The sequence below is a fragment of the Hippopotamus amphibius genome, chromosome 8, assembly GCF_030028045.1.
Source record: "Hippopotamus amphibius kiboko isolate mHipAmp2 chromosome 8, mHipAmp2.hap2, whole genome shotgun sequence".
Taxonomy (NCBI): domain Eukaryota; kingdom Metazoa; phylum Chordata; class Mammalia; order Artiodactyla; family Hippopotamidae; genus Hippopotamus; species Hippopotamus amphibius.
In genome coordinates this window covers 94,452,711-94,476,862 of record NC_080193.1, presented here as the reverse complement: position 1 = coordinate 94,476,862, position 24,152 = coordinate 94,452,711, and the positions used below count along the sequence as shown (strand labels likewise).

The 24,152-nt window shown below is 36.7% G+C and overlaps 1 protein-coding gene across 1 annotated transcript in view; it reads right to left on the bottom strand.

The window, feature by feature from the left end:
- Positions 1–24,152, bottom strand: part of ERBB4 (erb-b2 receptor tyrosine kinase 4) — a 1,095,516-nt gene that overhangs the window by 309,292 nt on the left and 762,072 nt on the right. The window contains exon 5 of the mRNA XM_057744756.1: positions 15,126–15,191. Within this exon, the coding sequence (XP_057600739.1) occupies positions 15,126–15,191 (66 nt within the window). The remainder of the gene's footprint in view (positions 1–15,125; positions 15,192–24,152) is intronic.

Below are 24,152 nucleotides of genomic sequence, written 5' to 3'. Positions count from 1 at the left end.
TATGTCAAATAGGAAGGAAATCTTGTCTAATCCATTCTTCATCAACAGCTGCTTTATTCACTTATTTAATGAAGTTTTACTCAATCTATTTTTAAAAGACATGCTCAGTGATTCATTAAGGGACCTTAAAGCTGATTTTAAGCTACACTCTTGGCCACCAGGGAAATTCTCCCTTATTAATAGGCTGTTAACATCAGCAAAGTTTCTGAGGCAGGAGAAAAACAAAACAAAACAAAACACCAAAACAGAAAGCAAAAAACAAAAAGAATATTGCCCTATTACATGAAGTATAAAAGTACTCTTGAGGGTGAGTGTGAGTTTCTGCATAATCTTTCCATGACTATATATGTAGATTCCAAGATAATAAGGGAAGTGTATGAATCGGCATAATGAAGTCATATAGAGTATTTAAAATATACTTTTATATTAGAATTGATGGCTACACCTTAGAATACACAAATAAATGATATACTGGAAATACAGCGGTTAAAAAATGGAATTATCATATCATAGACATGTTACAAACCAAAAAAATGAGGAAAAGTTGGCATTCAACTTTCTTGAATTACCCTATCCAAAATATCAATAGATGGGAATAAAAATAATCTCTCCTACCCAGTATATATCTGGATGAGCTTCCTTCTGAAATTGGCAAAAAAAAATTGGCAACTTTGTGATAAAAATAACCAGAAAATATGAAAATGGAAAAGATAGATTCTTATCAGGTAAGCAATGAACAAATATTGAACTAATGAATGATACTGGTCTAAAATTCTCATTTTAAGAGGAAATTAAAATCCAGATAAATCGATTTGCTTATGGACAAATCCAAAATAATGTCTATACATCTCTAAGAGAGAGCACTATCTCATCAGGGGAGGCAATATCTAGTTTCTTAATATCACAGCACAGCCCATATCTAAAAATTAATTCATATCCAATTTAGAAATTAAAATACCAAATGATAGTCAAATGCAAGGTGAAATACTACATTTAATAGCCCTAGAAAACTGTAAAGTAGTTATCCTCAGCTAAATCAATATTCTCCCTTCTGATGTCATTTTTTTTTCATCCAAATCCACACTCATTCACATTGTTTCTGTCTCAGATGAAAGGATGTTCTTTTCCTGTTTTAGGCTGTTCCTGAGCTCTAGGTTATCCAGCCCATCAATGTTCAAGTCCAAATTTTTGCTGTAAATTATTTATATTCTCTCATCTATAATCAGCTTCTTTCTTTACTGGCCAATTCTTCATGGCCAATAGCTGAGACTCTCATATTTAAGATAAATTTTAAAAATAATCTTCCTTTTACCTCATGCTCTTCATTACCCTAGGAGAGTCAAGCATTTTTCAACAATTATAATACATGTTTTCTGATATATCTCAAATATCTACCTCCAGCCCCCTTTTTACAGTATCTCTAAATATCTCACCTTAGTTTCCAATTAGTAACTGATAATTCTTATGCACTTCTACTTGGATGAATAAAAAATATCTGACTCATAAAGGACATAACTAAGCTTTTATTTCCATCCTTAATCCAGCCACAGTACTAATCTCTGCCTATATCTCGATCTCAGTGACAACTGCCATCATTGATTTAATTGATCCAACTTCTAACTTGGAAACCAGTCTCAAATTTCTTCTCTTTTCTCCCTCCCGGCCAAACTGGTTGGTTACCAAGCCTCATTACAAACTCGACTGTCTATTTCTTAAATTGTCTTCTTTTCATCCTGATTTTTTGCATGTTCTAAACTCCTTCTCTGTCTATCTGATGTCTACACATACTTCAAGGGTCAGGTCAATAGAAGTCCCTTTGTTAACTCTTCACTGAATCCCTTACCTAGGACCCCTTACCTAGTACCCCTCTCAAACTTCATTTTTGATGATCTCATTTCACAGCATACAGATTTCTATTACATTCCTAATCCTATTATGTTTTAATTGGGTACTTCTGTGACCAACTACATGATGAATACAAAATCTTGGAGGCACAAACCAATTTGTATTCACTTTTTATCTTCAAACCTTAGCACAGTACCTGGCACTTTAAAAGCATGAATAAATATTTGAGAATAGTCACACATAAGCACGTATGCAAACAATCTATGGAGATAAAAACATCAAAGAGTTTCAAGGATACTGTGCATTATTAACATTCACTTACACAATAATATAAACCAATAATGTACATACATATATAGATATAGAGATAGAGATATTGAGATAATACAGGTGATACAAACATAGACATAGACAGCTATATAGAGATGAATGGCACATAGATAGATGACAGGTATATAGATCATACAGATATAGAGAGAGATAGATATAGATATAGGAATAGGTATAGATATAGATAGATATAGATATAAATATAGACATACAGCCAAAAATAACACTATGCAGATAAACCTTCTTTGGGAGAAGTAGATCCTGACACACAGTAAGCTGGAAACTACCTTAATGATTTGTATAGCACTTTGAGGTTTCCACATTTGTTACTCTCTGGAGACAATGTAAGTATTTGCAATATTTATAATACATAAGGATTCATCTTGATTATATATGAAGAATTCTCTCAAATCAAAATACTGTGGAAAAATTGAGCAAAGACTATGAATACAAAGTTTAAGCAAAAACACATTAGAAATGCTCAATAATTATGTAAAAAATATGTTCAACTTCAACTATAATCCAGAAACTATAAATTAAATCAAGGAAATGTTGTGTACATAATTCTTAAACCAAAAAAATCTAGTTTTCATGAAGGTTAAAGATTGGACAAACTATTGGTATGTATCAAAATTGATACAAGATTTTTGAAGAGTAATTTGTCACTAACAAATTTGGGTATGTAAATTCACATGTGAACAAGCAGTTTTATTTCTTGAAATCTGACATAGAAAAATGTGCACATATGGACAAATATGTATTTAAAATGCTCACTGGTTGTAACTGAGACTAATACAATGTAACCTAATGCCCACTAATCAAGACTTTGTTAAGTAAATTACAGTTCATGCAGAACTTGGGAAACTCCTGCAGCACTAAATGAAGAATGAAGTTAATATCTATCTGCTGAAATGAAAGGACTTTGAAAATATAATTATGATTAAATAAAAGTGATAGAAAAGTAGATATAGGGTACTTATTTTTGCAAAACAAAATCCTAGAATTTATATACACTTATGTGAATAAATATACACATGAACGTACATATATATACCAAACATTACCAGAAAGTAATCACTTTATGGAAAAATATAGGTTGGGGGAATGGTGCTCTTTGATGGGGATACATTATTACTTTTAATTCTGTACATCTGAGTATCACACACATTTTTCTTAAAAAACTACAATATGAAATAATCTATGCATTTGGGAGAGCAAGTTAATTATCCCAGTGTTACAGATGAAGAGATTAACATTTAAAAAATATTTAACTAGCTTATCCTAGGTCACGTAGTTTACTATAAAGTAGGGTTTTAAATTAATTTTCAGACTCGTATATACCTTTCTTAATATGTTTACATTAACGAGTCACAAACAATAGGAATCTAAAGACCAAAGGGGGTGAGGGTAGGAGGAACACAGTTTCAGAAACTATTTAAAATACAACACTGAATAACTAAAATGATCTACACATAACTGCTTTACACACTTGAAATATACTTTCTTCTAGACTCATTTTAAGTAAAAACACAATTATGAATGATGAGTAATGAAGACTAAGATATTATTCAAATACTTTTCAAACTTATAGCAAAAGCCATAGAAATAAGATTATTTTATATTTAGCATTTTGTAGACCCTTATATATGATTGAATTTAAACTACTGATTTTACAGAGGAGAAAACTGAGGTCCAGATAGGGCCAACATTCAAGTCCACGTCGCAATAGTAACAAAGAATTTTAATATGGAACTGCCTAAAAAGTTACCCCAAAAACACATGCTTCAAGCATATACAAAAGAATGTTTTCAAAATATTACTTTTATTCTCATAGAATATATGCTTCAGTCTATTTTTTTAAAAGGATAATCACACCTACCGAAAAGTTACATGATGCTCCTTTTCAGTATTTTTCCAACTTTTTTTTAAAATCACAATTTACAGTACAAACATTTTATATCATGGCTCAGTACACATATCCATGATGAAAAGTTTTATGGCATTATAGTGACCCTAATTATGTGAAAAGCATTTTGATACTGTCTTTTCTATTCTATTCTATTGTAATCTAGTTTATTTTATTCTAATCGATTCTATTTCAATAAAAATTTAATGTTGGTCAGGGTCCACGAAAGCGACTTTACAATCCAGTGGTTGGAGAGCACTATTCAATCGCATGGACAAAGGTCAAAATAGAAAATTAGGGAACTCATCTTAGTGCTTCTTTTATATATGTGCAGCAAATTGGCCTTCTAATGAATTCAGGAACGTAAAGCCACTGGAGGTGAAATTTTCTTTTTCTGAGGTTTCATGATCCCAGAGGCTATGGAAAATCATTGCACAACAGTGCCTGTCACAATGCATTCCCCCCAGAGTTGTACCATTGAGACTGGTGAGTCCCAGAAATTCATGTTCTTTATTCCCATCGTCATAATGAAAATTTGGGGTAGTTAAGTCTGAATTTGTCCTACATGGCAGTGTGTTAAACTGTGGGCCTATATGAAACAACATTTGGGATTCTCTTCAAGTAAACATTTTTATAGAAAATAATATATCTAGAGATATCTAAAGCTTTTATGCATTCTTAACATATCATGAAGAAATTATCACCTATCTGATATAGACAAAACTTTGGACATTCCCAAAAACTACAAAAAGAGTCATAATAAAGAGTATAATTTTTTTTGTTCTCCCCTTTTTTAAAATTCTGAAATTACATAAGCAATACATGTTTTTAGAGAAATATATCACTATAAATATGCAAAACAAAAAAAATATTTTCTTACCACAGCAATAACCAATGTCAATTTGGGGGTGTCTATATGTTGACATCCCTATTATAGCTCCATGGTAGTGTCACAGTTAAGAGAGCACAAAATACACAACCAAAAGTCATTCAAGACAGTAACTGAGATTGCTTCTGTCTGCATATTTTTTTTTTTTTTTAATTTATGTTTTTTTTTTTTGGCACACGGGCTTAGTTGCTCCGCGGCATGTGGGATCTTCCTGGAGCTGGGATCGAACCCGTGACCTCTGCATTGGCAGGCGGATTCCTAACCACTGTGCCACCTAGGAAGCCCCTGTCTGCATATTTTTAATCCTCACATAGAATGATCATTCTTTTTAACTTTGACAATCTAATTATGAAAATGATTCATTTTTAAAACATTTAATCAATTGATTATGTGAAGAAAAACATTGTTACAAATTTCTTGTGTAAATTTTTAATTCTTCTAAATTTTATTAAAATATTTTGTTTTAAAAATACAGAACACTATAATGTAATTAAAATAGTCTTTTCCTCTTTTAAAATTGCTACCTTTTATGTCATGTTTAAAAAAACCATCATCATGCCATAGCTTTTAATTACTTTTTTTTAGTACTTTCAGTTATTTCATGCTTTTTTAACTTTTTGTGTACAATCTATTTCATGCTTTTCAAACCCTTAGTCTACAATCCATCTATAATCTATAGTCTGTCTAATGTCTTTTAAATGTTTAATGTACAATTCATCTCATGTCTTGTTTTAAGGTGGGGATCTAACTTTATTTTTTCTATATTGTGAACCATTTATTACAACACTATTGAATAATCTATACATTTTCCATTAAAAATGCTAATTTTATAAAAAACAAATTACTATAAAGACTTTAGACTCCATCTGAACTTTCTGTTCGATTCCACTTAGCCAATTCCATTCTGAACTAATACCATACTGTTTTAATACTTACTACTTTTTAACATTTTAATACTTGGGGAAAGTTGTTCCACATAGCTCTTCCTTTTAAATGTCTTTTAAATGTCTGGCTGTTTTATTAAATGTATTTTCCAGGAATAGACTATTTTGTTCTATTCAGAACAAAACGAAGGCTTCCCTGGTGGCGCAGTGGTTAAGAATCCCCTTGCCAATGCAGGGGACATGGGTTTGATCCCCAGGCAGGGAAGATTCCACACGCCATGGAACAACTAAGCCCTTGTGCCACAGCTGCTGAGCCTGCCCTCTAGAGCCTGCTAGCCACAATTATTGAGCTCACGTGCCACAATTACTGAAGCCTGCACGCCGAGAGCCTGTGCTCCACAAGAGAAGGCATTGCAATGAGAAACCCTCGCACTGCAGCGAAGAGTATCCCCTGCTCACCACAACTAGAGAGAGCCCGTGCTCAACAACAAAGACCCAATGCAGCCAAATAAATAAATAAGTAAATAAATAAATAAACAAATAAAAACTGAAACTTTGGGAATTGATTGAAGATGGTTAAATGTATAGCTTAATTTTAGAAGAACTGACATTTTATCTTGGAATGTGGTAATTCTTCATTCATTTAAGTTTTCTGTTACATCTTGGTAAAATACTGTGGTTTGATTTTTATTTTAAATTATCCGTAATTACCTGTAAGTGTCAGAGTCTGTCTTTCTCTCTCATCTCCACCCCTCCCTTAGTCAATGAAATTAAATAAATCTTAAATACATGCAACATCCTCATTGTAAAGAAAAATAATCTTCCTGGGTAACAGTTATTTGAGTCCAAGAAGCATTCAAATCAGATCAAAGCCTGAGTTAGTCTTTTAGTCATAATGCTCTAGCAGGTCCATTAAAACAAACTTCATGGGCAAAAGGACTTTGGATAAACCAAAAATAACCATCATCAGTGAGGTAGTAATATGTGAAAATTATGTTTTGGGTCTGTCTTTTATAACTTCACCATAAATTAATGTAGTGACTATTTCTCTTGAAAATGTCCATGTTAATGGAGAGAAATAGCCATGATACCATTATAAATTGCCAAATTTAATGTATAAATTTGATATTGGCTTGAGAAATGGAATATGTCTGATATTTATGGAGTTCACATCTATTCTAATATAACGAGTAAAAATGTTATTTGACATAAACACAATTGACGAGTATCCAATGTTCCCTTCTTCCTCATCCCCATGCCACTTACTTAATTCTTCCTGCAGCTGAACCAATTAGGTCAATAAATAGATGATGCATCTCTAATGCAAGGCAGAACTCTAAGGAGGATATTTTTCTCCAGACTTGCCCAGCTCCCTAACCATGAGAATGGTATGCAAGTGCTTGCTTTTCTGAGCATGACATCTCAGGCCTCTTTTTTCCATTCCTGTAGCAAACAGTGACTACGAGTGCTCTATTCATCAAAGGACACTCTCATATCACATGTAGATAATTCTGAAATCTTCTTTATAGTCAAAGATAGTTACTCTAATGACAGTCAACTCTTGCTGCGAAACATTCAGAATAAATTGTCATTACTACCATAATAACAAAATTCTTCTAAGTGTAAAATTTTCAGATATTTCTGACTTTTCTTCTCAATGTCCTCTCAATAATCCTTCAAATGTGATCTCATTGCTAGGTTACCTGCTTCTACCCAACCCACAGTTTGCATTTCTGTGGCGTAAATTTCTGACATTTAAGCTTTTGATTTTCAGGGCATCCATTTCAAAGACACCCATCTCAAATTAACAGATTGCCAGCTATATGACACAGCTGCTAGTAAAACACCTAGATAAGAAGCCAGACTGCCCCCACTCAAGAAGTTCCTGTTTTAGAAAGCTCTAGGTAACCTAGATAACTAATATTTTAAGTGACCCCACTTTTTCCATTCCCACACCTGAATTCCTGCTCTTATATCTTGTTTGCCAATAAAGAGTGAACCTGTGAAACCCTAGGTACCCCACTCTCAACTGCAATAAAGACAGAGTGCCAGGTGCATACTTTGTCTTTCTCTCTACATGGGACCTCACCATGTAGCCATTGAGCCTGCCATACCTCTAAGACCTGTGAATAATAAACCTTGCTTTTTAAAAGTTCCCTGATAGTTGTTGCTGAGGTGTGTCTTGCAATCATAATAAGAACCACAGGACTGGTCCAGCCACGATGTTGACTCTAGTCCAGAAAATGTCTGTAGGGGCTCGCCTCAAGTAGTAGGGGCCCAGATGAGTACCTCAGGCATTCCTAGTAGACAGTATCACTATCAATAGGCTAAACTGACACAAAATAATTCCCCCAAACTATCTGTACATAAATCTGTTTCTATGACTATGCCTCTATCATCTGTATCTATGGCTAATAAACACACACACAAAACCACACATGCAAATATCCTAACCATGTAAGAAAGCATGAACAAAAATCATCTTTTTCAAACTTTTCATTTTGTAGAGGAGGGAATTTAAGGAAACTGAAGTGCTTGAAATTGAGTTAGTTTAAAGTTAGGACTACATCTCTAGTCTCCTGATGCCCTCAGTTCAGTATTCTTTTTGACCTTTTCAAATATTCCTCGGTTGTGTTTTGTACCCAGAGCATTTCCAGAGAACAGGCACAATTTTATATACTTCCCTTATACCCCTTGAGCCTTTAGCTTGGAATTAAACTATATTTCTTGAATCACATTAAACTGTATTATACAGAGCATTTCAAATAACTGTATCTCCTACAGTTAAAATGAACATTCCTTTCTTTAAATCTTTGAGAAAGATAATCAAATTACAAATATTATCAACTTATATCAAAATGAATAGCATATTAGGAGAGATTTTTCTCTCATTTTTCCACAAGTAAATTATTGGGTTACTTTTGGAAATATTTTAGATGGGCATCATTCTAGAAATGTATGCAAATAATCAGTCTATTGTGGTGCTTCCCTTAATTTTACAATATCTCCGGAAACTAAAAATCCAAAAAAAAGGAAAAGGAAATAACTGAAATCAATAAGAACGCTTATGGATAGGCAAAGTTATTAGTAAAATACAAGGGTTCTAATTAAAGATGCTGGCTTTTAACAAATGCTCACTGCTATCCTGATTGATCGAGCTTGCTGGCTCAGTGCTTTCTCTTTTCCCCATCAGCTCCCACTTGCTTTTCTCGGCCCTAAGTGGACATTTACTACATCGGCACCTTCTTTTTAAACAGGGTTTCTTCCACAAAGATTGTAAATACAATTACACTTTTGACAAACTGTGTGTGTATACATGTATGTGAGTATAATTAGCCTATTATTTTCATAATTTGTCATTTTGGTTTTATGATCTACAGGAAACTTTTTGAAATTTCACGGAAAAAAGTACAATTTAGTTCCGAGTTGCTACATTTTCTTGCTGAAATTTTGAGGAACAAAAATATATAATTATTTTCTTAGATTTTAATATGCACTTCAAAGATGTTCCAGACATATTTTACAATGAATAAAAGTAGATATAGATACAGATATTTCTAAACTTTGCCCTAGAACTGAATAGAATCCATATGCCAGAACAATTTTTTTCCTATTAGTAAACTGAAAGTTTTAACATATTGCAGCTACTGAAAGTAATTTTCTGTGTGCACAAGCATAATAAATTAATATGAAAAATGCTAAATAATTTCTAATTTTTCCCAGCATGTTCCATAATGTCTGTATAGAAACAGTAAATAACAGTGTTGTTTGAAACGAGTTTTTACTTTGCCAATATAATAACACCCACCATTCACAATTATCTACAACAGAACAAATACTTTTCTTGTATTAATTTCAATGCTACTTTATTTTCAATTAAAAAAATATATTTTAAGATAACCTATCTAGGAAGAATACTGTAGAAGTAAAGGATAAATTTCCCCAGAAGTTTTCCTTTGGTTAAAATAATGCCTTTGCTTAAATAAATTTAATGAACATTTCAATGGTCAGAAGATGTCTGTTCATTTCAGTAGCTGAAACAGGCATTCCCTCATTAATTTTTTTGGTGGTGTGATATTTTGGTTTAACAAACAAATTACTGTCAAGTGCACTTACATTTTTCAATTAGTTTCTAAGCAAGAAATGTCACTTATAAAGCAACTAGAAGACTGAAGAATATATTGAGCGGTAATCAGCTGAGAAAATTTTAGTTATACAACCAGCAGTTAAAAACGATTATAACTACTTTGATGCAAATGTATAAGGTTGGGGGAATCAAACTGTAGTATTTTGATACATGCTCCCCTCATCCTCTAAAATGCAGTTCCTAACTGAGATGACAAAAGGAATGTGTAATATGAAACAACCACCCAGGCCAATAATAGGAGGCTGGAGAAAGCTGGCCTGATATTGTGCTTAAAGATAAAAAAGGACATGCAGTATCTATTTTAAATGAGATAAGTGTGCTTCATATATCTTGCAGGGACAGAGATAACTTTGTTCCTTTAATCATTATTATTTATTTCTTAAAGCTTAGTCTCTCTCACACCTAAACCTACCGGCTCAAAACCTTAGGACTCAGTTCTTATGAATAGAGAGAGTTGTCATTCTTACCAGTAAGCCTGCTAAATAATACTACCATAAGCTTCAGACTTCACACAGCAGATAAGTTTGTCTCCCCTGACATGAGTACATTAATCCACTGAATCAATTTACTTAAGCTGTGCTGTGAAGCAATGCGGCCACGATTTAACTTAGCTTAAAAGCACTTTCAAGTCTGAGTCACAGCTCCATGTAAAATGCAGGCCCACAGTAGTCCTTCGTAAGTTCTATTTTGACCTTTCGCAACTATGTGAGAAATATTTCTGTTAGGTTTACAGGGTCATGATGCTCTAACATCAAAAAGGATTTAAAAAGAATGAATTTAAGTTACTTTAGAAAAGCAGACTCATGAGTAAAACAGTAAGAATGGAACACCTGGCTAGATTCTACCAGCACAATTTACTTGCTTTAATATTTATAAAATTCTTTAGGTTGTCTAATTTTTTTTGGAATTTGTTTAGAAAAATATTTTAATTTTTAGAACATTTTCGAAAAAAAAACATTTCAAAAATAGCTGCTGGCCCCAGAGATTCTAGTCCGAATATTACTAAGTGTGACAGAGGAACATGACACACTTACATTATTCAACATGCAATCAGAGCTGACTGGAGCAATCAAACCAATACACAAAAGAAGCTGCAACATGTTACTAAATTTCACTAAAAATTTAAAGTTTTTATAGGTATGCATGGTGAACCACTGTCCATAGTGTTGGGGAGAAAAATGTTCCTCTACCCTTCCACAGTCTTCTGGCTGGCCTACGAATTATATTGAGATGAGACAGATTAAAAAGAGAAAAACAAACAAACATTTAATAACACATATACATGGGAGAAATCCAACAAAACTGAGTAATTCGCCAAAATGGGCAAAACTCTTACCTTAAATACCATCTTCAGCTAAAGACAAAAAAGGATGTTGGGGAAAGTGGTCTGGGACTTCAAAGGGGATGAAGCCAATTGACATGAAGAGAGAAAAGCAAATGTTTGATACACAAATGTTGGCTGGGTTATGCAGGGACACTAGGACCCAGAGAGGAATCTGAAGACAGGCTTTGCAAAGTTCCTCCTCATCAACCACACCTAGTTCATGCCATAGTTACCTGTGGTGATAGTTCCCTTCCTGGAACAGGTCCTCTATCTACACTTTTCTGGGCAATCAGGGGGAAGGTCAAAGGTTCTTTCTGAGTCTTTCAGGCCTTAGAAATAACCAGCCTACATGAATCCTCATGCCAAAGAGACACATTTTAGGGTGGTAAATTTTGCTCCCCTACAATAGTAAGCTGTCAATTTATTCACACTCTCTTTCCATTTCATGAAATCTTTTAAAACCAAAGCCCCAAACCTCTTCCTCATTTCTTCTTTTTAAAACTTCTGATCCCTACAGACCTGCCCTCAACCTAACCATCATCGTCAACAGCATTTTTGCTTTCCCAAATTTCTGTTAAGAGATGTTTTCACTCTGATCATCACTCTGCCTCATTTCATCCTAGCAAGTCATTCATTATCATGGACTTGTTCTCCTAGAGCCTGAATCATTTGTCTTTACGGTGACTTCTCACCAGCTAGCGACACGGAGGATCATTCCTGGTATATGTGCTGTTTTAGGAGGAAACACCTGTGGAAGGATGCCAGCACTGATATAATGTGGTGAATGAAATGTATTCTTAACGTCAGTTTCCTTGGCTAAGGTGTGGAGCTTTAAAACAGTTTACCTTTCTTCCCTAACATATGCAAAGTCTCAAAGAGTAATTATCCATAAAAATAAGGAAATACTTGGCAAATCATGAAGTTGAATACCTCCAGAGAAGCCCTCAGTGAATTTATTTCAGTCATAAGGAAAGAAATCATTTGTAAATGATATAAGATCATGTCTTTCAGATCCTAAAACGTACTTTTGTATGGGCAGCCAACAAAAGCAGAATATTTTCAAAAACTTGCCCAGCCTGTTTTTGGATTTTAAAAAGTTCAAACAGAGTTCAAAGATAAGTGCATCTGAAGTGGGCCTAAGGGTAACGTATTTTAACAGAAGGGTTATCAGCAATCTAAAGAAAGCCTGGAAAGTTTTACATTTCTTTGGAAAAAGTTTTAATCATGGATTTTACATCTCCATGGACTGTCTGGAGGTCTAATATCTCTCTGGAATCTCTCATGAGGTCTAATTTTCAAAATTTCTGATCGTATTTCTAAAATTCAGGTCTTATAATAAGTACATCTTTGAGTACTTCCAAAATACATTTTGCCTCAGGATGTTGGGCTCTTTAAATGTGGATGTGTAATTTACCTTTCAAGTGGCTCAAACAAGAAGAGAGAGAATGGGAGCAAATGTCAAGGGTAAGCAGCCTCCACTTTACTCCAGGGTTTTTGCTTTTTTATTCCCCAACCATCTATCTCAGTAGCCTTCACAAGGCGGAACTGGCCTGCAGAAGTTTTGCTTCCACATCCATTCATTAAGATTTACGTTGAATTAAGTTTTCTAGGAGTATCTCCTTTAGTTTATTATAATATTATCTATTATTTATTAGGTCCTTAGTATATGCCAAAAATATTTAAGGATTTCAACCATATTTTTGTATAGAATTTGATTCCAGAATAGCAACCCTCTGAGGTAAGTGTAATATCTCCATTTTATAGATATGGTAACAGGTTTAGAAAAATTAAATTGCTTTCTCATGATAGAAAGTAGAAACAATTGAGATTTGTATCATCTGGCTGACTACAAATCCAGTGTCCTTGCCCACTAAATTGCTATGCAATATGGTACAGAGGAAACTATTATCCTTAGATTCAGCACACTTAGGTTGAAATCCCAGGTATCAGCTGTGTAAATTTAACAACTCCCCTAATCATTTCTTCAGCTTTCATTTCCCAGGTTGTGAAATGCGGTTAATGGCAACTGTCCTCTTTAACTAACAAGAATATTGTGAAAATAAATTTTAAAATGGAAATATTGTATAAACCATAAAGATCTATGCCTATGAATACTTTTCCAAAGTGTGGATTTGCACATATCAGATACAAGTAAATGTTTACTGAATTTAAATTTGATAGACTCTGTGGAGTAGGCACAGTGACCATTAGCCAATTTTATGTTACGACAGTAAGCTTAATTTCTGCACTGGAAGGTTCGGTGAATTAAATGACTGCATGGCTGATGATTTGATAAGGTGAGCTATGGCTTGATGATTTTCTTAATCAAGAATCCCTCCCAGCCCCACTTGGTGGCTAGTAACAAACTAATTTAAGTGTCCTAGAACATTTAAGGTCCTTAAGGTCCTTAGGGACCTTAAGAAACATTTGGACCTCAGGAAGACCAGAGAACCAGGAAGTAAAAACTGTCAAGAACTGTTACTTTCTCTCTCCATTTCTCCTTTGCCTCTGCATGGCTGATTTATCCTTCTATATCACTGAGGACTGGTTATTTTTGCTTCTCATTAATACATGTGGTTTAATCTCTCTCCAAGTTCATGTTTCTGAGGTAGTGCAACCAGCACCTCTGGATCCCAAGTTTCAAATCCTCTTGGGAGAGAATCTGATTGGCCTAGCTTGGGTCAATATCTATTACAGGATGATTAACATTGTGTGCTGAGTGATTATGCTTTGTTTGGAAAGGGTGGATTGAGGCTCTCCTGTATGTTGTAGGATGCTATTAAAACATTTCTCCAATATCACAGTGAATGCATTTCACACAGTAATCTAATCTTACTTTAGAATCCTGCTTAAAATTCTTGTCAAAACATTGCTGCTATAAGACACTGTTTCTATTAAATAAGTTAATTTAAGTCCACACTTTCATTGAGCAGTATAACAAATTTCCACAATATCTAATATTTGTATGTTCAAATTTTTAATAATATTTTCTATGTCTTCTATGCTAAAAAAAGAAATACATTTCAAATAGCCTCCACACTGTGTTCCATTTATTATTTCAGCTGTTGTTATTACAGCAGGAAGAAAAGTCTTTACCATTTATATAGAACATTTTGTACTTCTTTATTAAAGAAAACATTTATCCTTAAGATTAGTGAAAGTTCAGTGCTGATTTAAGTATTATATGACTTTAAAGATGCTGAAAACATTAGATATTTATCTTTATGTTTGGTATACTTTGTTTTTAAATGTCTTAGCAATGATGATCATCCCTCATACTTATTTTAATGACTAATACAAGAAACAATATACACTACTGGCGAGATACATTTTGTGACATAATAGTGAATCTATATTCATAATTCACACAGTTTATATCTCTGTAACTAGAACAGAGTGGGTACATAGTACCTTTTTCCTTTCTTTTTTCTTTCTCCAGTGAATGAATAGTGATGTAACTATTTGGGCAAAGTACTGAGACATTCAGGTAACCTGAAATTCAGTTAATTATCATTTTGGATATCCTCCTTCCTCTGACGTACAGACTCTGAAGTCATAGTTAATATCACCACATCTGTGTTGCTATCATTAATCCAGAAACCACAAAGAAATATAAGAAACAATTATATATATGTTTCATTTGAAAGCAATGAAATTAGGCAGTTTACTTAGAAGCAAATCTATCACAAGGAGGCAAAAGCTCATTTTCATGTTTCTGATAACCATATGTGTGAAAAGCATCAATTATTAACACTACTTGACCATTTCAAGCCTATGTTTTTTCACTGATGAACACTTACAAGTCTGGCAGTGATTTTCTGTGGGTCCCCAGCATCGGCCAGTACAGGACTTATGGCAACGTCCACCTGTAAAACAGGAAAAAGCACGCGTGCATTATAATCTTTCACTCTGACTAGGAGTTAAGACCTCAAAGGAAATATTCTTGCTCCTTTATGAGGATTTTTATGTCACCCTAGAGTTGAAACATAGCTCATAAAATGCCCACTTGAGTAGCAAAATCTGAATGTCAAATACATGTGAAGCAGAAATACAATCTCTTGATATTCAACATCCTCTCATCATTTTATAAGAAAAGGAAATACATGAATTCGTAAATGTTAGATAGCAGAAGTAAATATTTACATGAAATAAGTTTCACTTAGACTACTGAATATTTTTATTCAATTGATCTATTCTACTTGAGATAATTTCAAAAGTTCATCTTACTGATAACGACAGATATTAGGGATTAAATCAATAGTTAAAAAGAAGTTGAAGTCTATGAAAACAAGAATACATTATAAACATATGATAAACTGTCAGAAAAAAGGTTCTATATATAATTTAGATTATCTTTTTTTGTCAAAGGTCTATTGTGTCTTTTTAAAATTTTTTTGAAATATACTTTCTTGACAATGTTACATTAGTTTCAGGAATACAGCAAAGAGATACAGTTATACAAATATATGTGTATGTGTATATATATATACACATACACATATGTATGTATGTATATATGTATATATATATGTTCTTTATTTTACATTCTCTTCCATTATAGGTTGTTACAAGATATTGAGTATAGTTCCCTGCACTATACAGTAGGTCCTTGTTGGATATCTATTTTATATATAGTAGTATGCGTATTTTCATCCCAAACTCCTAGTTTATCTCTCCCCACTTTTCCCCTTTGGTAATGATAAGTTTGCATTGTCTTTTTAAAAATTTTTTATTCAGGTATAATTGATGTATAATATTAATAAGTTTCAGGTATACAGCACGATACACAATTTTTTAAGGTTATATTCCATTTTTAGTTCTGACATAACATTAGCTATATTCCCGTGGAGGAGGTCATTAAGAGGTTGTGATGGTCAGTTGACCTGTGAGGTGATCCCAGGCAATCAGAGGCTCCTCACCCCCTCCCCTGTCCCTGAAACGTATTTCCCTCCAGCTATGCTCATGCTAGCAGCTGTTTCAAGGACATAGCCTGGAGAGAGAAAGGTGTTGTTGAGACCATCTGGAGTGAATAAGTGACTGAATTTAGTTAAGATCACTATATAAACTTTTAAGGCTCTGGCAGGCAGGTGCTGAGATCTACTCATCCTGCTGTTGCCAAGACAAGTCTCATACATAAGTTCCCTTGCTTATTAAACCTGTCATCTACTAATCTGGAGTGGGCTGCCTCTTTCCTCCGTCTCTCCTTGTCCTTCACATAAAGGGGCCAATTTGCAAACCAACATCTTTAAATAAATATTTCAAGCATTTAAAACAGCTATTCTTTTTAGAAGGCTTAATTTCCATTATTTTATATCCTCTTCTGAAAGTTTTATTGATACTACCTTCATTTTCAAATATCATCCTTTATTTCCTGTAGTTTCATTTTCCTTTTAACGATGGCACTACTACGGGTATTTGCCTCAGCAAATAGAGTTGTCCCACAGAGAAATTCCCTACAATCTCAACAAAAGAATATTAGCTAGAAGAAATCAGATACAATGACTTTCTTTTAAGTTTGCTGCTGAGTTTCAGAGGTTTACTCCAAATGTTTTTGAGTACAAGGTTATGAAATGGGCTTATTTTCAGAGAAAAGTAAACATGAAACTCTATCAAAGACTAAAGCTTTTCTATAACACACTTCTTATTAAAGCTTTTCTGCTGATTTTCTAATATAAATTGTGAATGAGTACATGCCCATTCAAGATGTTTATTTTAACAGTTAACTACATTGTAAAAATTATAGAATAAGGTTATATCAAATATTTCCATCTTTCCTTGACCCAGTTTTTAACTCTTCCTCTTGGAAGTTCCTACAACTTGGGCAGCTTTGTTTGTAAGTCTCTCCTTATGAGCCTGACTGAATGAAACCAGTATGTTAAATGCTTTCACAGTTAAGGAACAGATTCAGCCCTTTCTCAGGCTGAACCTCAGACCATCCTACTGGCCTACTCTTCTGCAAGTGAAGAGTATTATTTCCAAGTTAATATAACACTTAAGCTCAAACCTGGCCACCCTCTTAAAAGTATCAAGATCCTGGCCTCAATGGAGTTTATTTAAAGCAATTCTGTTTGTGAAGCACTGTGGCTGACATCACCAGCATATAATATCCTGTCACTCTGCCATCTGTTTATTTAGATTCAAACACATTATAACCACATAATGCAAGCTCATTCTAGCTGACAGGAAGAGCACTCCATCTGGCCTGAACAATATAACTTTAATCAGTGATAATGATAATTATTATTAAAAACCTACTGGAGCTCTTTTGTATAAAGCTAATAAATCTAAATTGATTTATACCAGCGGAAATTAGAAAGGACTGTGAGACAAAATGGAAAGCAGTGCAAACTTTTTTCTAAGTACAAACTTTTTATGAGAAAGTAGCTAATGTTAATGTATTTCTTTAGGTGTGTTAAAATCCTTTAAATTGACTCATTAAGCAGTCTGTTAATTGAAGATATCTGAAGCAGAGGATGATCTACCATTTAATCTATGACTTCTCTAATTGGATTTGGGCCTAATAAAATATTTAGCTTTATTTATTGTGGGCAAACAACTATCTGTAGCTGTTAATAAAAAAATGCTGAGTAACATTAGACATTTTAAAACCTTCAATGATCCCCTTTAATTGGATTACATATTTTTCTTTAGCTTCTTATTCCTCCAGTTTCAATGTGCCATCTCCGGACCTACTCTCATATCTATTAGAAAAAGAAATATTACTAGAAATTTTGTTTACAATTCTTGCCAAAGTATCAAGGCAAGACCCACCTAGTTGGGCACAAGTGATAAAGTGCCCACAGAAAGTTTAAATAACTTAACCTTGACTGTCTAAATGCTGTGAAGACATTCTGTTTGGTAGTTTCCATTTTTCATTTATATTAAAACAGAAATGTCAATTACTCCTATAAGAGGAAGCTAACAACTGTTTCTTCTCTGGGATTTTACTCAGACTTATTCCCTCCACCCCTTTTGAAAACCAAAAGGAGGTGATTGCTTGGCCCACATACGTAAGAGTTCTATCATGACAAGTGTTCTGGAGGATCATGAATTGAATGTGTCTCCATTGATGACTGCTCCCTCTGGTCTGCCCTTCATTTCACTATCTCTAGAGCTCTGAGGCTTTTGGAATCTGCTCAGGCACTTAGTTCAGTTTTGGTCTTCAAAACTGTGCGATATATGGCACTCAGGCCAACACTATTTTCACTGAGTTGTTGCAATTAACTAAATGTCAAAGGATCTGACCAAGATCTCTGCCTATGATGAATGTATTCCTGAATTAATGCATCTTTCACTCTTTCATACCCGCAACCTTGGTTTGATACTTGCAGACAACTGAGTAGTGGAGTTTTCTTTTTCATTTTTAAAACATTTATTTATGTATTTATGTATTTATTTATTTATTAGTTTGTTTAGTTATTTTTGGCTGCGTTGGGTCTTTGTTGCTGCACGTGGGCTTTCTCTAGTTGTGGCTGCGAGTGGGGGCTGCTCTTGGTTGTGGTGCGCAGGCTTCTCATTGCAGTGGCTTCCCTTGCTGCAGAGCACAGACTCTAGGCATGCAGGCTTTAGTAGTTGTGGCACTTGGGCTCAGTAGTTGTGGCTCACAGGGCGTAGGGTACAGGCTCAGTAGTTGTGGCGCACGGGCGTAGTTGCTCCGCCACACATGGGATCTTTCCAGACCAGGGCTCGAACCTGTGTTCCCTGTAGTGGCAGGTGGATTCGTAACCACTGATCCTCCAGGGAAGTCCAAGTAGTGTAGTTTTATAGATTATATTGTTTAATATTTTTAAAAATCTGTTTTTAGCTTTTTGTTCCCAACATTTCTGCTGCACAAAAGGGTTTCCTTAGTAATTATTCATCTAGAATTGGGAAAAAAAATTCTACAAACATTTTTTCCTACTTTCCTTCCATTCATCTATCCATAAGTATTTCTTGAATACCATCTGTTATTTCAATATCAGGAGCTACATTACATATTGGAGTTAAGCTGAAACAGACATGGTTACTATTCTAAGAGAATTCAGAATTAATTCAGCATTATTGTGAAGGGAAAAGGTTTTAATTACTCTGTATCTAATTTTCACCCTCCATGAGTTTAAAGAAAGAATCCGATAAATCTGAATATTCAACAGTCCCCTAGTTTAGGAAGGAAGAGTTGGACAAAGCCAGGTTGAACTGGACTGTCTCCAATGTAATGCCTGGAGCTCCAAAGTCCACTACATTCCTCATATATGATTTATCTATGTAACAACTAAAATGAGATCTACCCAGAGCATTTCAGTGGAGAGAATAAACATGGCCTCTGAAGGATCCCTTGTTTGTCTCCTAACAGAAAGAGAAATACTTTAACTATGGCTATCTTACTGGGAACTTTCTTTCTGTCCTCTATTCTGAGGTGTGCAGTACCTTAGGCTATCTGGTTTCATGGGGGAAAAGAGACTGTACATGTCAATAATATTTTAGTGTCACTTAGTTTTATAAACTACTTCTCTAGTACTTTGTTCTTAAAATGAGGACAGAATGGGTGGAGTCAAGATGGCGGCATGGGAAGACGTGGAGATCGCATCTCCCCATAAGTAGATAGGTTGCCGGAGGCTGGTGGGGGACCTGAGGCCCAAGCAGACCACAGGAACCCCAGAGCAACTGTGTAGACCTGGGGGAAGTCAGTGGGACGGGGAAGGGGAAGCCGATGGGACCGGTGCCTGGGGGGGGAGCAGTGGCTGGGTGAGGGGGGAGGTTCCCACCTAGAGAGACCATTGGGGGCTGGGGAGATCCGAAACCGCAACTGGGTTTCCCCCGCCCAGGAGCCCCAGAGCCCTGCTGAGCTCCCTGGTGTGGGAGCCTGCTGGGCTCCCCAGTGGGGTCCTCCACCCTCCAAGGCCCCCTCTGGGCTGCCTGGGTCCTGGGGTGTGGGGAGGAGGGAGGAGGCATGGAGAGGTGGGCAGGTGGGGGGTGAGGGCTTTGAGATTGGGGGACGAGGAAGCAAGAGGGCTCCGCTGCCCTCTTGGCCAGGGAGGCTGACTGGGCTCCAGGGCCTGGTCCTTCACTATCCAGGCCCCCCTCCTGCACGAGGATCCTGGGGGTGTGGGGGAAAGGGAGGCAGGCAGACAGTGGAGGTGGGAAGGGATCTCTCCAGGACAGAAGAATAGGGGAGGTACCACCGCGGATTTCTTCTGGGCGGGTCCTCCACCTTCCAAGGCTCCTCCCAGCCGGTGGTCCTAGAAGTACAGGAGGGAAGTGGTGGGGGGAAAAGAAGAGAGGCGGAAGCGGGGAGGGACCCTCTGGGATCAGAGGACAGAGGAGGAGTCTAAGGTATTTCTGCTGCCCACTGACCCAGAAAGCCTGCTGGGCTCCCGGGCCTGGTCTCCAACTCTCCAGGGTCCCCTCCCAGATGCGCTGGTCCTGAGAACATCAGAGCATGGCAGGGGAAGAGGAAGAGAGGCAGACTGGTGGTGGGACATTCCAGGAGCAGAGGACCAGGGGAGGTGCGAAGGACCTTTCCCCTGCCCACTTGGGCCTGGCGGGCCTGCTGGGCCCCCAAATCTGGTCCCTTGGTTTCTCTGGCTGAATGGATCAGACAGGCATGGGGGGGGGGGGGGGGAGGAGAGGAGAAGAGGAAGAGAGGCAGACAGCAGTGGGGAGGACCTTGCAGGACCAGAGGATCAGGGGAGATGCTGCGGGAACTCTCCCTACCCACTTGGCACTGGGAGGCCTGTTGTGCCCCCAGGCCTGGTTTTTGGTCCTCCGGGGCCCCTCTAGGTCTCACTGGTCCTGGAGGTGTAGAAGGAAAGCAGAGGAGAAGAGGAGAGGTGGGCAGGGGAGGTGGCCTTCTGGGATTGGAGGATGAAGGGAGGCAAAGAAGGTACTTCCCCTGCCCACTAGCTCTGGGAAGCCTGCTAGGCTCATGGACCTGGTCTTTCATACTCCAGGGCCCCCTCCAGCTGCTTGGGACCTAGAAGAGTGGGGGACGAGGGAGAGGAAGAGAGGCAGACAGGGACCCTATGAGACTGGGAGATCTGGGGAAGTGCTGCAGGCATTACCCTAGCCCAGTTGGCCCTGGGAAGCCTGTTGGGTGTCAGAGTCTGGTCTCCTGCCTTCCAGTGCCCCCTGCAGCTGTGAGGGTCCTAGGGGAATAGGAGAGAGGGGGTGAGGAAGAAGAGAACCCAAGGGGGACGGACCCTCTGAGATTGGAGGACTAGGGGAGGTGCCTAGCACTTCTCCCACCACCTCAGGCCCAGGGAGCCTGCTGGGTACCTTGACCTGGTCCTTTGCTCCCAGGACCAGAGGCATTCCTGGGCCCCTCTGCCTCATTGGGCCTAAGCCCCATTCCCCACAACTCCCAGGGCCATTTCTAAGCGTAGGTCCTGCCCATTGCCTAAACTACCCTCAACCCTTGTCTAAGCCCCACCCCCACAGTCAAGGCCTTTTCTGGCTTTTTTTTTTTTTTCTTTTTCTTTTTCTCTTCTCACCTCCTCACTTAGGCCATTGCAGTTGTTTTACCTTCAAGTTGTTGCTCCATCTTTTTTTTTATATTTTTTCTAACACATCTGTTAGTTTCCTATTATAGTATTTTTTTCTCTTGCTATTGTTCTGCTATTCTCCTACTTTTTTTCTTTATTGTTTTCATTTTCCTGCTCCACACGGCTTGTGGGATCTGGATTCACAAGCCCAGGGTCAGGCCTGAGCTCCTGAGGTGGGAGCTCTGAGTCCAAAACATTGGACTAACAGGGAAACCCAGTTCCCAGGGAATATTCATCAGAGTGAGGTCTCCCAGAGGTTCTCACCTTAACACTAGACCCAGCTATACTCAACAGCTTACAAACTCCAGTGCTTGAAATCTCAGGCCAAACACCGAGTGGGACAGGAACACAATCCCACCCATTCAAAGTGGGGGGAAAATGAGATGACAAAAATATGTCACAAATGAAGGAACAAGGTAAAAATACACAAGACCAAATACATGCAGAGGAAATAGGAAAACTGCCTGAAAAAGAATTCAGAGGAATGACAGTAAAGATGATCCAAAATCTTGATAACAAAATAGAGTAAATGCAAGAAACAGTTAATAAGAACTCAGAAGAACTAAAGAGCAAACAAACAGTAATAGATAACAAAATAACGGAAATTAAAAATACTCCAGATGGCATAAACAGCAGAATAACTGAGGCAGAAGAACGAATAAGTGAGTTGGAAGACAGAACAGGGGAAATAACTGCCACAGAGCAGGAAAGAGAAAAAAGAATAAAAAGAACGGAAAACAGTCTCAGAGACCTTGGTGGCAACATTAAGCACACCAACATTCGAATCATAGGCATCCCAGAAGAAGAAGAAAAAAAGAAGGGGAGTGAGAAAATATTTCAAGAGGTTCTAGTGGAAAACTTCCCCAACATGGGAAAGGAAATAATTAATCAAGTCCAAGAAGTGCAGAGAGTCCCATACAGAATAAACCTAAGGAGAAATATACCGAGGCACATATCAAACAAACTAATGACAATTAAACTCAAGGAAAAATATTAAAAGCAGCAAGAGAAAAGCAACAAATAACATATAAGGGAAAACCCATAAGGATAACAGCTGATCTTTCTGCAGAAGTTCTGCAGGCCAGAAGGGAATGGCAGGATATACTGAAAGTCCGGAAAGAGAAAAACCTACAGCCAAGAATACTCTACCCAGCAAGAATCTCATTCAGATTCGATGGAGAAATCAAAAGTTTTACAGACAAGCAAAAGTTAAGAGAATTCAGCACCACCAAACCAGCCTTACAACAAGTGCTAAAGGAACTTCTCTAAGAAGGAAACACAAGAGAAGGAAAGACCTACAAAAACAAACCCAAAACAGTTAAGAAAATGGTAATAGGAACATACATGTCAATGATCACCTGAAATGTAAATGGATTAAAGGCTCCAACCAAAAGACATAGACTGGCTGAATGGATACAAAAACAAGACCCTTCTATATGCTGCCTACAAGAAACCCATTTCAGACCAAGGGACACATATAGACTGAAAGTAAGGGGATGGAAAAAGATATTCCATGCAAATGAAAGTCAAAAGAAAGCTGGAGTAGCAATACTCATACCAGACAAATTAGGCTTTAAAGTAAAGACTATTACAAGAGACAGGGAAGGACACTACATAATGATCAAGGGATCAATCCAAGAACATATAACAATTGCAAATATCTATGCACCCAACATAGGAGCACCTCAATACATAAGGCAAATGCTAACAGCCATAAAAGGGGACATCGACAGTAACACAATAATAGTGGGAGACTTGAACACCCCACTTACATCAATGGACAGATCATCCAAACAGAAAATAAATAAAGACACACAAGCTTTAAATGACACATTAGACCATCTCGACTTAATTGATATTTATAGGATATTCCATCCAAAAACGACAGAAAACACATTCTTCTCAAGTGCACATGGAACATTTTCCAGGATAGATCACATCTTGAGTCACAAATCAAGCCTCGGTAAATTAAAAAAAAACTTGAAATCATATGAAGCATCTTCTCTGACCACAATGCCATGAGACTAGATATCAATTATAGGAAAAAAACTGTAAAAAATACAAACACAGGGAGGCTAAACAATACACTATTAAACAACCAAGAGATCACTGAAGAAATCAAAGAAGAAATCAAAAAATATCTAGAAACAAATGACAATGAAAACGTAACAACCCAAAACCTATGGGACACAGCAAAAGCAGTTCTAAGAGGGAAGTTTATAGCAATACAGTCCTATCTCAAGAAACAAGAAAAGTATGGAATAAACTACTTAACCTTACACCTAAAACAATTAGAAAAAGAAGAAC